Source organism: Manduca sexta, chromosome 4, assembly GCF_014839805.1.
Source record: "Manduca sexta isolate Smith_Timp_Sample1 chromosome 4, JHU_Msex_v1.0, whole genome shotgun sequence".
Lineage (NCBI taxonomy): Eukaryota > Metazoa > Arthropoda > Insecta > Lepidoptera > Sphingidae > Manduca > Manduca sexta.
In genome coordinates this window covers 6,131,152-6,146,826 of record NC_051118.1, presented here as the reverse complement: position 1 = coordinate 6,146,826, position 15,675 = coordinate 6,131,152, and the positions used below count along the sequence as shown (strand labels likewise).

The 15,675-nt window shown below is 35.3% G+C and overlaps 2 protein-coding genes across 2 annotated transcripts in view; one reads left to right on the top strand and one right to left on the bottom strand.

Annotated features, from left to right (window-relative positions):
* The window catches only part of LOC115450848 (A disintegrin and metalloproteinase with thrombospondin motifs 16), a 198,858-nt gene that overhangs the window by 161,988 nt on the left and 21,195 nt on the right, over positions 1-15,675 (bottom strand). The window lies entirely within an intron of this gene.
* On the top strand, positions 13,518-13,933 carry LOC119190392 (transcription factor Sox-17-beta.2-like). Its single transcript, XM_037442173.1, is given in 2 exon segments — positions 13,518-13,659; positions 13,662-13,933. Coding segments are annotated over 2 exon segments (414 nt in total).

Below are 15,675 nucleotides of genomic sequence, written 5' to 3'. Positions count from 1 at the left end.
ACTGTATTTATCTAATTGCATCGCGTATCACAAAGCGACACTCTTTACACGTTGATAAGCTTGCGAGATAACTGTGTTATTACGTGTGCATTGGACATATAACTTTGTTCTTATAAGGCAAGCTGATGCTGTCAACTTGTAAGTAGACATACCTGTCAATAAACTGAAATATCTGCTAATAATTTGTTTTTTACACTGCACTGCAAACGAATAAATAAGACGCAAAGGATAGGAACAAAATTTAATTCTAATAAATCGGGTTATAAGGCGTAGTAGTGTTGCGTGTGCGATACGTCACGGCTCTGAGGTTTCGGATTCGAATCTTGTTTCGGGTAGTGATATTGTTTGACTCAGTATCAGCTCGGTTTGGAGTTTGTGCCTGATATAGCGATAGGCTCGCCCCCTATCACATCATGGGACTACACATGCCAAGAACTGGGTCCACTAGATATCTATCCTATTTTTTTAAACGGGCAAAGTGACCCCACTTTACCTGATGGTAAGTATAGTAGGGTCCTATAGAATGTCGACTGACGAAATATTGGTGCTCAGCAGTCGACACAATTGTGCCGACCTGTTGGAACGGGACATACACAGACTGATCCCATAACGTGACACACTCACATAGGCCACTATGGCGAGTTTTAACACCTTGTGTAGTGGTTGCTAGCTGGACGGATATAAAATATATCCTACCACCAACAACTCCAACTTGGGGGATAAAATACGAGTGTGCTAATATAGATCATAGTCGGACATAAAGGTTACAATTAAAGTGTAAAGCAGCCTTATCGTTTATTGCATTGATAAATCATTTGTCGCAATTGCTGTCTTTGTTGTACACTGGTTTAGATAATAATATGACATATTGATATCGTTATTAACAATTGTTTTAGAAAGTTAAGGTTTAATTGTTCTAAAATTGTATAGCGACCTTTATACACGTGGTAAAAAGGCACATAGTTGCTTGGTCTTAGGAGTTCCGGAATAAAAATGGTTGAACCAAAATGCAACCTAACTTATATTATTTAAGGACGATTTTATCTATTGAATGATTCTTTCTAAATTCTTTAGTGATTTCAAGATTGACCGTACTAAACATAATGTTTACTTTACCTTTTATTACCCCGTTCTAAGATTTATTTCTTCAAATTACATTATTAGCTTACTTCATAAACCAATAGAACTGAAATACAACCTTATTAACTAGTGTTAACGTTTTGTTTGTTTTGTAGTTTGGACGTTATTTCGTCCGCGTTAGCCTCTACACATACAAAACGAACATCCAAAATCTTCACAAATTTCACCCTTATAATATTTTAAGAATTCGATCAGTTTGACAAGCACTGAGTTATTCGTGATTTTTCGGCACGCGAACTGAATCCATAGTATAGTTCATGTCATAACGCACATCCGACTGTCAACTTTTTCTTGCTGTCGCATAACAAAGATCGACTTATAAGTCGGTTAGATAAACCGACCAGTTTAAGTAGACAGCCTGTTACCAATATTTTAAAGCTTTGTCGGGCGCTACTTACGCTAGTCGGGTACTCTGATTTTCAAAGATAATCCCCAGTAGCTGGGTTTAATGTCACATCAATTTTTTATGCCTTACTGTCAATGTTGACCCAATTTTTGTGTTCCGTGAGAATGTACTTAATTGATTATGTGTATTGTTGATTTATGTTTGTTATAAAATGATTTTTTTTGCTCTCATTTGAGACTTTATTTGCAACGTCTCTATTGTTGTCGCTTAGAGTTTTTCTATATTTTATTACTTAATTTCATCATTGAATCAATTCTTACTTGACGCCAGGGAATAGTTCTTCCCATGACAACAAATTGGGATAAAAAGTCTATGTGTTAACTCAGGACATTGTCTAACCGTGTGCCAAATTTCATCTAAATCAGGTTAACTGTTTCTGCGTTACTTCTAACAAACTTTTCACAAATTTTCGCAATTATATTTGTAAAGTCGAAAATGTTCACTTTATTTTGAGACTATAATATGCACGCTAAAAGCTTTAAACTAATTGTAATATTTTAGAATATTTGTATACAAACATAAGCAAAAATGTATCCCAAAAGGGGTAGGCAGAGACGCAAATAGCGCACAAACTTTCCGCCGTGTGTATTCCGTCCCATGATGTATTGAACGAACCTATCACCATATTGGGCACAAATACCAGACTCCGAACTAATAAGTAAAAAAAAACAATATCTCTGCCCGACCCGGAGATCGAACCTGAGACGGCACAGCAGTAAAACGCCACTGAGTAAGCCCAAATACATTTACGTAACTTTACCATTTCAAACGTTACAATTTCGTAATAACACTCTCTAATCCAGTGGATGGTATTGCATAGATTCCTGGCGGATTCTCCGAAGTGGTTGTTGACGCTCCCAGTAGCGATGTTGACTTTAATGATGTATTGTCTCACAAACATTTGCTTAAGGCGCCGGTTCTGATTGTTTGGTATTTATTTAATACTAATTTTTGCCTGCAGCTCCGATAGCGTGAAGTTTTTCAGGGATAAAAAATATCTCTAGCACTCAGAACTAATTAGCGCGAGATTAGCGCATTCAAACAAACTCTTCAGCTTTATATCTATACATATTATAAAACAATATCCTCTTTTCTGTCTGTCTGTAGGTTTCGATTTTCTCAAAATTTATTGAACGAATTTTTATGAAATTGGTATGGAGATAATTAAAGACTCTAGCTAGGTTACAGTTTGTACCGTGGGAAAATATATACCGGGACTTTTATTCCGGAAAACTCCTTCACGCGGGTGAAGCTGCGAACACAAGCTAATATTAGCATAGATTTGTGAAGGTTCAAATTTGGAATAATTAATAACATCGACACTAAAAAGGCAATTACATCTAAGCGACAATCTGTAATTATTTGAGAAAGCGATTTAAATATATGATTTTAATACAATTCATAATAATCTTACTATATAAAAATAAAGTCTCATAATATAAAAATTTCAGATACTAAACCTAAATAAAATGACGAAAAAATTGACAATTTTAAATAAGTATTTCCGGTATATTCGTCGCTTAGATATTGCTTTTCAAAAGTCATTATGTAATCAAAAGGACCACGTTACTTATTTCTGTAATTTGGGTAAAATTACCAGCAGAAGTTACCAAGGGTATATTTAAACAGATTACTTTTGGGTCCTGTAAGTACATTAATACATTATAACATATTGATGAGCTATAATATAGTGCAAATGTATACAAAAATCATGCAATAATATTAAGCGACATCCTTGCCCTTAATATCGGAGCGTATCGGCCAGTTATAATCCATTTAGCGTGACATTTTACAAGATTGCAACAATTTTCGGACTTATAAGAGGATTTGGATTGTTAAGTGCGAAATTTGTATGTTGTTAGTTGTTTTAAAAATATTTATATCAGAAATAAATGTAAATGATATTGAGTTTTATGATTTTATAGAATTATGAATATTATTGTATAACTCATTCTAAAAGCGATGGTTTCTCGTCTTAATTTTGTATTCGATTGACTGATCACTAATTTATAACTTAGATAAATTCAGTCTTACTTATAAAAAAACCACAAAGCTATGCTTACTTCAAATACAAATTTACTCGATCAGCTGTAAATCAAAACCCGTGATCTTGCCTCTTAATAAGGTTGAAAGTAGGAATCGGTGATGTTTTTGACAGCTATTTAAGCAATTTTTAACCACCTCTTAACGCTAAAATAAGTTTATATAAGACTGTGTATTTTTAATACACATATATAAAAAAAAGTTTAAAGGGATGAATTTGTCCCATTTTCAATGAATGCACGTGTCTGTTGACTCTTTTGACATTCAGTAGTTGAAAAAACTTGATTCAAAAACAATATATTTTATTCCTTAATAGATAAATTCATACATTTACTTAGTTCAAATTATTCAATTAATCATTACCAGCTCGTGAATCATGAATATAGAAACCATTAAGATGTAACTTTAACGAACATAAGGACATTTGATTTTGCATTTTATGTTAATTAGTGTTTGAAACTCATTACGCTACGATATAAAATAATAATAATAAAAATGAAACGACAGCAGTTTTTTTAAGAACATGAAATTTTAAAAAAGAACTTTTTGTTTTTATCTTTTTTAAACTTTTGAACGTAGAACACCAAGATCATTTTCCACAAACGTTTCCTAGATGCACATGTCAGTGCACAATATCAGCAGTCAGGGCAATGTGCAGCGATACGTTATCAGATAAGCATCTGTTATCGCGGATGCAACGGACCAGAGCCGAGCACTCAAATGCATTCGCGAAATACGTTAGAAATTGTTACAAATAGTTTCTATATTATAAAGTCGCATTTTGTTATATTTATGTCTGAGAGGGTAGGTAGAGGTGGAACTGCTCCTTGAGTTGCCATATTTTTCTCATTATGTGTAAGAATGAAGCTAAATGCATACATAATCAAAGTAAATAAAATGATTACTGTGAACATTTTATGTCATAGTAGTTAACGGCATCTTCATGTAAAAATTAAGAGGTTTTTGACTCTACATTTTAAAAATAATAAATAATTCATATGTTAATTCCAGACCATGTACCAAATTGCATCCCAATTCATCCTACATTTACATTTTTACAATTTTCGTAGTCATTTTAAAATATAATTGCCATCGATATATATGTACTATGTACTCGATTTGTCGTTCCGAACATTCACTGTGTGCAACTGAATTGAACTGTCATCTATTCGAACTGATTTTAGTATGGTCAATATGATGCTTGTGGTTGTGTACGTAGTGGCGCTCATAATATAAAAACGTGAGTCTAAGTGCAAACCTGGATGTGAATAAAAAATATTAGTCAAATAAGTACAATTATTTGTTGTACAAGTGAATAACTAATTTATAACAGTGACGTCTTGGTTGCCATTTCAGTTCAGATGTTGAACAGTTTCGTTCGTTTCGGACGTTCGTGTCTATAGAATATACGTCAATGATGCCTTAATCATGCAAAGTTATAGTCTTTCGGAAAATTCAACGTCAAGTTCCCATCAAGTTTTCCTTCCTCGCATTCCTCGGTATCCTTAGCATAAGGTGACAATGTCACAATGACTCACGATCGATGACATGTCGTCAAATTTCACGAACAATACTTGCAATGTGACTCACAATTCCTTATATTTAACCAAAATTCTATATAAAGGACTATGTTTCCTGGGTAAGGTGCTTTCGCATTATGTACTTTATGCTATAGTGATTAGGGCTATACATAAGCTGATTAATATAATTCAATTTTAGTGGTATTTCATGTTACGTTACTACGTAAAATATTATTGAATGCTGGAGAAATATTATGTTTGCTTAATAAAAATATAACGCTTGTGTTTGGGCCATAAGCTGCTTCCTAATTAGATTTTTTTTATCAAATTTTAAGAGTATCTACTTCTTCGGTCTGTGGAAGTCAATTGTTGGATATAGGTCTCCCCCACAGATTTCCAGATCAACCTGTTGGAAGCGGGGCCTGTATCCTACCCACCGGAGGTTTTAATGCTATCATTAAGTTGTTTCTAGATTTGTACAAGGTGTATGATCCAAGAAAAGTTGTAGTTTTATTTCTGTTCTTATTTCAAAAGATAACCAGATAATATCTACAATATAAACTTGAATGAAAGTTCCTCACAGTCACAGAGCAATAATTCACAAAAGTAGTAGTTTGAAGCATCGCTAAAATGATATCTAATCGCTCCAAATACGACAAGCGATAATTAAGCGAAATGAAGAATCGCTAACGCGCAGTTTTCTCAGATATATCCAGAGCTGACGAGCGGTTTCGTTAACAATGGCCATTGTGTGGTGTGTTTGAAAACACAAGCATCACCCCTCGGACATACAAGTCACGTTGGTTTCTTCATCGGTTTTCATGAATTATATCAGCGATATCTGGCCCGTTCGGGGAAATGTGATTAAGTTTTATCTGCGTTATGTTTTAATTGAATTTGAAATCTGTTTGACTTGGTGGCGTAGGTGTGCGCGTGCGCAGACGACACCGCTCTGAGGTCTCGGGTCGAGCAATGATGTTGAGTTTCTCCACAGTATGAGCTTAGAGTCTGAATAGCGATAGACTCGCCTTCTGTCCCATCATGGGACGGTACACATGACGCACTCAATATTCCTTTGTCTATCCTTTTGCAGTTAAAGATTTAATGCGTGTTTGTTACTTAACGCTGTATGAATTTTGGAATCAGATAAATTATATCTTTGCGGTATATTATACGGGCACGAAAAAGTGTAAATTACACATCATAGAGCGGAGTCTAGATAGATGACAAATAAACTAGATTAAACCATTAGATTACAATAAAAAAAATGAAATGACGGTCAAAAAACAAATGCATATCACGCTTTTATTACCGAAGAGGTGGGCAGAGGTGCAACCAGGTCATCAAATTTTCGCTTGTATGCTCCGTCCAATGCTTTATTTATTATTATTAAATATAATCTTACAGGAGTTACTCCCAATGCGATTATATTTACATTGTCATATAGCCAATTCCGATACAGATAGGATATATTGTGATAAGGGGTGAGCCTGTCGTCATATCAGGCACAAATTCCAGACTTCATGTCAATATGGTAAATGTTTCTTTAAATCTGTTAGTACTTTTAAAATGTCTATGATAAGCAAGCTCATTAACTAACCATGGGTACTCTGAAACCCAATCTGTTACCAGAACAAGTTTGACCCCGCGATACACATCACCAATCATCGATTCATCTCACAATAGTGAAAACATTAAATATTATATCTCATTCTTCATTTTGTTTAGATCCAGCGGTATGCGAGATTTCTAATAGTGATACGTGATATTTATGTTTACAGTAAAACAGAGAAAAACAATAGATTATGGCTGTATGTTTGTTTGGAAATGTGAAAATAACGTTGATGGAACGTAACGCGGTAAATATTTGAATGGAACGTGGATTTGACAGGCAGTTCTATTTTTGAATTCTTGTTTTTTTTTTTCTAACCGAGATGAGAATAAAATAATTGTGCCTAATTAAATTATATTTAAATATCTGAGATATGTAAATACCTAAAATAGAATCTGAATAAAGTTGTTTATTAAAATATGTAAGTACCTCATTAGACAATTTTAACAATATTATTTCTACCACTCTTGCTAGCGTTAAAATAAAATGGCTCCTCATTCCTCAAACGTAATCCCATTTAAAAATAACAATTAAACATATCCTTGTATTTTATAACAGCACAGTTAATATATGTCTCATAACTCATAGATATTCTGCAGCACTTCTAATAACTTAGCATTACGTAAGGTAATATATTATCTTTACATATTATAAAACAAAGTTCCCGCGTCTGTCTGAACACGGTTAACTCAAAACTACTGAACGGATTTCGATGAAATTTGGTATGAAGATAGGTTGATATATCGGGAAGGACATGGACTAGTTTTTGTCCCGGGAATTCATAATGTGGGGCTATACCGACGGATCTTTAAAGTGAACGTAGCCGCAAACAAAACCTATAAGTAATAAATAATAAACGCTATGTGAATACTAAATGGATGTCGAAACTAGCAGAATGCAAATTAATTTATCTAAATGAGGAACGAATTTCATTAATTGTTGATTATATTAAGTTTTATTGGCGACTGTTCGGAAGTCTAATTAGGCAGTGATTTTTTTTTATTCAGTCAAGAAGTTATTTTTGTCCTTGTTAACGAAATAGTAACAATTATTTTATTGTGTAATAGCTATGATAAAATGTCAATGCTGAAGAATTTCGCATTATTTGGCATCAAAACTGTCTAATGGGTACTGTTGTATCAAGGTGATCAATATAATTTTTTTTCCCTTATAATTCCATATATAATATTTACAGTGATTCTCTTAGTAACTAAGTTACATTTATTTGGTTTACATAAGGTGAGAGAGGGGGGTTCCTCCATTTAATACGTAACCCAGCCCCCCCCCCCCCATAAATTGCCACGAATGTGTTAGAGTATCAATTAAGAACGACTCAATCGACTCGAATGATTCCTTCCATTGTGTTCGTTATTATCAGGACAAGGTTTGTATCAAAGAATAATTTTGAAAAATCAACGGGAAATGTTATTGGGTGATATTTATGTATGAAAATATTTTTAGCTTCACGCTAATCTTCAAAACCTATAGATTTCAATAAGAGTTTTTGTGGGAGTTTAATTAGTTATATTGAATTATTAGTCAATTGCTAATAACCGAAACCTCCTAATATCAATAAAAGTTCTTGTCAGAGTTTAGTAAGTTTCAGCTTGAATTATATAACTTTGAACCCGATAGATGGCGCTGTTGTCAAGGTTTAAAAATGTAAGGTACTTTTTATAAAATGCGGTTATAGTCCCACTAGTACGATGTTACTATTAATTACAACGGATTTATCCCGCGGTATTTCCAACAACTGTTTGTTTATTTGAAAGGTAATAACAATAATAATAATATCAGCCGAGTATTATATACTGTCCCACTGTTGGGCACGGACCTTCTCTACTTCTGAGAGGGATCAGGCCTTAGTCCGCCATGCTGGCCTAGTGCGTATTGGTAGACTTCACACACCCTCGAAAATTCCTAATAGAGAATTTCTCAGGTGTGCAGGTTTCCTCACGATGTTTTCTTTCACCATTAAAGCAAGCGATAATTTACAAAGAGTACACACATAATTATTTAGAAAAGTCAGAGGTGTGTGCCCGTTTGCCTGCGGACATTCGTCTCGGCAGTTCATTCCATAACCAAGTAGGCTATCGCCGCTTGAAAGGTAAAGCTTCCTAATTTATTGAAGTCAAACCCGTTGGCCTGATTTATCCTGTGACCTGGAGTTAGTGAATATCCTATGTATTTAAGTTGCTCCCATCGGCAAATCTGCGATCACTGTATTTATAAAGGCTGTCTATTCAAAATTTATAATACATAAAGAAAATGAACGTAAATCTATTGGTACTGTGCCTGGTCTCTCTCTGGTCATGTCGGATTGTCGTTTCACCGGATTATGAGAGTGAAGGAACAGAGAGTGCACTTGTGTATTGCACACACTTGTGCACTATAATATCTCCTGCGTACCTGGCTGATCTCTGTTCAGATTGGCCGCGTAGTTACACCTCTGCCCACCCTTCCATTGATAAAAGGCGTAAGCGTGTATGTCTTCTTGACGGTTGTGAGCCAGGCTATCCACGCTAGGCAGAAAATATCTCTAATACGTGCCTTTTCTACATTTATCACTCTTGTACAAAACACCCGATACTCTGGAACAATCCAAATCTTATGTAATTTCAGCCTTAACACTATCTACGGATCACCTCCCGACGCAATTTTTGTACGCTCGGTCTCCAAACTGAATACACACCCATGCATAGGGAAACATTTGCCACGGCTCAAGCACACAGTTCAGTGTGTATACCTCATAATTGTAACTACACATTGAGGCCTATGAGGGATTGCGAACATTTCGCGACCTTCGCTCCTACGTCCATACAATAGGATTCCTTTTTTCTGTCCACTTCCCTTCCCTAGATATCCTCTACCAACTTTCCTCTAGTGCCTGCAGTCGTTAAACCAGGAGATTCAAGTATCTCATACGCAGGTTTCCCCTGGTGAAGACTGCGGGGTCCAGTACCCAAAAAAACATGTATCGACCATTAATAACAATATTTCCCTCAGTAAGCAAACGTCATATCTTCATACCGTCAGACATAAGTACCGTAGACAGAATGGGATCACCGTTACAATCAAATCGAAAGTACCTCACATGCACGGTACACAATATCAAGAGATAGTTACTACCAAGTACAGCATTAACATAAGTACACGGTAACGTGTCAATGGGGCGGATTTAGGGGGGTCAAAGTGCACACAAATGTTCGAAAAAAAATTATTCGAACGACGAGCCAAGTGGACATGTGAGCAAGACTGCGCTTAAGTTATAACAAACTGTAAGATTATTTAGTTCTTAGAATTACAAAACGCTGGAATTGCAATCGTCAATCTGATATTAGATGGTAATTTTAGTAATGTTAGCAAATTGCAAATACAGTTGTCATTGCCTTTTAAATATCGCAATGTCTACCTTAATTTGTTAGGAGTTTTAGCGTCGGTTCTTCATCGCTCTATTACTTTTACATTAAGTTTTGTATATATCCAAAGAGCTAGTATAATTCGGACAACTAGGATGCAACTTTGAACAATATTCAGACCACATATTTATCAGCTTTTGTGTAGCTTTGCTGTGCCCCAGGGTCCCGTCACCACTCCCAAATCCGTCTCTGCCACCAGAGATGAAAGAATCAAGTGAAATCGCAAGAACAATGCCGGTCGGTTCCCACACGGTGGCGCCTCTGGTGGGGTTCGGGGAACGCTCGGTGTCAAGTTGACGGCGTAGCTTTCCATTAAATTCGGAGTTATTCATTTGCGCGGTCACATTACTGTTAATGTCAGGAATTGCATGGTTATAGAATTTTTTTATACAAATCTATGCCTCTTGGGAGTCTCGTCTCCTATCAAATTATGGGATAGAATACATAAGAAAAGGGGAGTATACAAAACGCACTGATTACCTCTTCAAGGAAGAGTGTGTGACTTGCGAGTCACTCATCAGAAGATAAGAAGTGACGCTTGGTACTGCATCGTGTAGGTTAAGTTTCGTTGTAATTACCATAGCTCTGTTTTACCGAGGTGGAATTTTCAGCAATTTTGATCCATATTAAAAAAAACATATTGTATAGTAGGCGTATATTTGGATGTCAAGATCTAATAAAAAGGGTTTTCGATAAATTCTAATTTTAATAGGTTTTTAGGTAAATTATTATACAGCCGACAGCCATGTTTTTAAGATAGTTATTTATAATATTTTGTGTCAACTTTATTAGAAGATTCTAATATTATAAACTTCGCTGATTGCTTTCTTTTTACATACGCATATTTTGAGATAGTTCGCGACATGACTGCATGAAAGTCAGATTGTAACAAACGAAGTAAGTAGATAAAGGTACAAGTTGATTATGAACCAAATTTCATCGAAACACATACAGTACTATCAAAGAGAAGTACTTTCACATTTATCGTTATAATATTTTATATTACAGTGTTAGCAACATCGTTCCATGTCAGTGGACAGAGCTAACACTGCATCTTTTCCTACACTTAGGAATAAATACTGCATAAACGCCATAAAATTCTAGTAGCTTCGACTACCTTAAGACTCGTGTTCAGCTATATAACAATCTACACCTTTCTCTGTATTTAGGAGTAAAAACTGCATATAATAACAATATCAGCCCTGTATTATATACTGTCCCACTGCTGGGCACGGGCCTCCTTTACTACTGAGAGCGATTAGGCCTTAGTCCACCACGCTAGCCTAGTGCGAATTGGTAGACTTCACACACCTTCGAAATTCCTATAGATAACTTCTCAGATGTGCAGGTTTCCTCACGATGTTTTCCTTCACCTTTAAAGCGAACGATAATTCACAAAGAATACACACATGATTTTAGAAAAGTCAGAGGTGTGTGCCCTTGGGATTTGAACCTGCGGACATTCGTTTCGGCAGTCCGTTCCACACCCAACTTGGCTATCACTGCTTTTAAACTCGACTGACTCGTTAGCTCAGTAAAAAACTGCATAAACACCATAAAGTTCTAGTAGCTTCGACTACTTAAAGACTCGTGTTCAACCGTAATCCGTCCAGACTTAGCTAGACTTCCATAAAGTTCGGGTTTCGATTCGAGTGATCATTCGGCTCGACTTACGCGTTTCCCGCTACATGCATTAACTAGAAACGGTGGTAATGTGACCAACGATACGGGATCTTGCAAATTCCGATATAACTTACTGTTGTAATTTGTTTGTCGTTGAACCAAACTTTGCATATGCTCTGATTACTTGTAGAAAGTTTTGTTTGTTTGCTTTAATAGGCAAACAAGCATGCAATCTGCCTGCTGGTGAGAGGGTCTTCGATTTTAGCAATGATTGAGACATAGCTAAGTCGTTGCCTAAATGGAGAGCACTCTAGTTCAGAGTTGCAATTACATATAGTCGGACAGGGTCATTTTGACATTGCATTACTAAATGAAACCAGATACTCGTCTTCACCTTTGCTGACATTGTGCCAAAAATCAACCATTGAAATTAAACTAATTTTCGGATTCTATCGCGGTAATTAGTGTTTTATTTTCTCCCGACGTTTCGAAGACTTTGCAGCCTTCATGGTCACGGGGGACTGAGGTGTTGTTCATCCGTAAAGTCAAGTTAGTTTTCTGATTTTTTTTATCATTTTGTAAATTATTGCGAATATGGTGTGTGCGTGAGTATATTTCTGTCGGAGAGTATGATGTTGCCGCTGTGACGAATTCTCTTAAAGTAGTAGAAGTGGCATCAAAGCGCGTAAAATTAAAATGACTTTATATTGATATTTATTTTCTTCGAACCTTACACTTTTTTGTTTTACATCTATGGCTCTAGTAATTTATTGTTAAGTAGATAAGTATGTGGTTTCATTTAATGATCCCTGTATAATAATAATGCTAGCCCTGTATATACTATCCATTGCTGATCATGGGTCTCCTCTACCACTAAGAGGGATTAAGCCTTAGTCCAAAAACCTTGTATAATTCTCGAGTGTGTGGGTTCCTTCACAACGTTTTCCTTTACCGTTAAAGCGAAAAATAATTGATAGACGATATTATGAAACTTAAAAAACTCGGTGGTGTGCCTTGGGTTATGAACCTGCGGGCATTAGTCTCCGTAGTTTCATTTCCAACTAGGCTATCGTGTATTACCTCGCTCATTGCCAAACATGTACCGTTACATTACTTACCTTTGTTAACTCGGTTAGTAATCCAAATAAATTAATATATAATCGATATGCTAATACATTCAGTTTTAACTAGTCTTCGACAAAGTAGGAAGCAAGTAGGAAAATATTCCTTTATATTTCGAAAACATAATTTAATTGATGTAAAAGGTCATTGAAGTTACCTAGATATTATGTTACTAAAAAATTACGTGTTACAATTAAAAAAATATACTCTATAACAGTTACGTGTCTTTAACTTCTAGATAATTTTAATTTGGAGAATTCGAGTTTTTTAAAAACAAAAATGAGAAAGGAACATCTAAATATATTTTGATACATCTATCTATGATAATGTTATACCTACATTGATACGAGAGAACACTTAACCCCTTATTCATAGACGTGTTTTATCTAAGGCCAGAGTTATGCTGTAAAAAATTGTTGTATCTCAATATTAGCCAATCACAACGGCCCTATTCTACGCACTGCCAAGACTGCCAAGCCGCTAGCACTGCGAAACAGACTTGTTATCAGCTGTACTCCGTCCTTAGATAAAAAACGTCTATGAATAAGGGGGTAAATCTATAAGAAATATATTTTATCACCACCCACGCGACGTTAAACAATTACAAAATTAACTCTTCCCATATTTACAGTATGATGGATTCCGGAGGAGCAGGCATCGCTGAATCACCACCAACGTACCACCGCACTTACGAGCAATACGTTCAAGGAGCCGTCGAGAACAGTACCGACTCAGGACAAGACCAAACTAGCCCAGAACTTGTAGTCTGGTCTACTCTCCCTACGGACTAGACTACAGAACTCAATATGACTACCGAAGTCCTTATGAGACTACAAGGGACTATTCCACGCAGCAGTATGCTAGAGCGGGGTTTACTACGAAGATGGGGCAAGCTAAAGCGCTAAAGGAGGCCAGGATACGAAGGCCTATGAACGCTTTTATGGTGTGGGCGAAGGTGGAGCGGAAGAAACTGGCTGATGAGAATCCTGATCTTCATAATGCTGATCTGAGTAAAATGCTAGGTGAGTTTTTTTGTTTTTTTATCTAGTCAAGGCAATGCAACTCCACTGCACATGATGGTAAGTGCAGCATCAATCAAATATGGGATTGATTAATGAGAGATGATGGTGCCTCATCAGTCGACACAATTATGCCGGCCTGTTCAGTTTATCCTAATTGCCACTGCGTCTGACAGTAAGTGGCGTCAACAGAGTATCGATTGACGAGAGATCGCTCGCCCGTCGACACAATTTTGTCGGCCAGTTCGAATTGACACTGGTGTGTTCGGGTTTTAAATAAAGAGTTATTGGGAATAACATAGTCATGTGGTATTTCTTTGTTAATGACGGTTTTGCTTACTTACGGTTTTTAATATGAGGCCGGTTCGATACATCTTTCTTATTAAAACATGAGAAATTTTCCTTCTTAAATGCTTCATCACATGTATTCCCTGTATAATTATAAATCGTTCTGATTAATCCCCAGTGAGTTTATTTAATTAACAGAAATAGTCAACAGTCACATTTATTAATTCTTTATTCAGGAAAATTTGAGCAATAAGTTAAGGCGTTGTTAAAAGTTAATTCGTTTAGATTGTTAGAATTAATTTGAGTATCTAAATAATATTGGAATAGTTTGCAACCATGACGTTGGCATTTAAGGCGATACCTCAAGGTCCATTTTCATACATTTTGTTTCGCCTTTAATCTGGGTAACTAAACAAGTATTGGCAAGTAAAGAATTTAAATTCACGTCTAGTTAGTGATTAGTTCTCGCAGTTGAAGAAAATGTAAAATAATTAATAATCATGGATATTTCTGCCTTTAAAATTTCGTCATATTAAATTTTAAAGGCCGAAATATCCATGAATTATTTTTTACGTTTTCTTCAGCTGCAGTAGTAAATTATTTACTTACTAATTACAGTCTTAAAACAAAATATATAAAAGAATTACTCGATAACTTAAGTTATTCCCATCATCAAGGAATCATATTTTTTATTTAAATATTGTGATCGCAGTCGGAAACAAAACTAGTTTGGAGAAGAAATTGAAATGAAGTGAGTCAGCATAAAAACAATCTCCAACACTATTGAAATGCTAATGTCCACACAGGGTCTTGTTATTTTTAAATCGTATTATTTTTACACCACAGATAATGTAAAGTTTTACATAATAAATCAGGGCTGTTGGCGGTACAATAGTTTGTACTTACTTTCATATAATAAGGTGATATTATTATTAGTTTCATAGTGTCTTTAATATTATTAGCTTGGTTAGTGACCATTTTCTTAAATGGTAGATATTGAAATGGTATTTTAACTATTCGAAAATCCATAATATAGAAATGTCAAAATACCTACATAAGTCTTTTTACTCTTTTTAATTTATCATTCAATTCTTTTTTTATTCGTTCCTTGATGGATATAGTCTAAGATCATACTGCCAAGGCACATAGAATAAAAAAAAACTGTAAGCAACAAAACAGTCCCAAAAGAGGTTGTACTTATAAATAAGTTTTCATTTCTCGGTAACATTGCAGGTGTTTTGGTGTTATGACAAATACCAAACTAAAGGGTAATTGGTATAAATGAGTTTGAAGTTGTTAATTAATACTAAACACACGTCAGTATATATTTAAAGATACGCGCGTAATTTTTATTTTTGAGTTGGCAACACATTTTTAGTAAAGGTGAAATATCGCATTCTTGTTTTTAAAATGTTGTGAAATTAATTTATGTCATAATTTATTTTTCGTTATGAATTGTTCGCGGAAAAATTCCGTATTCTTT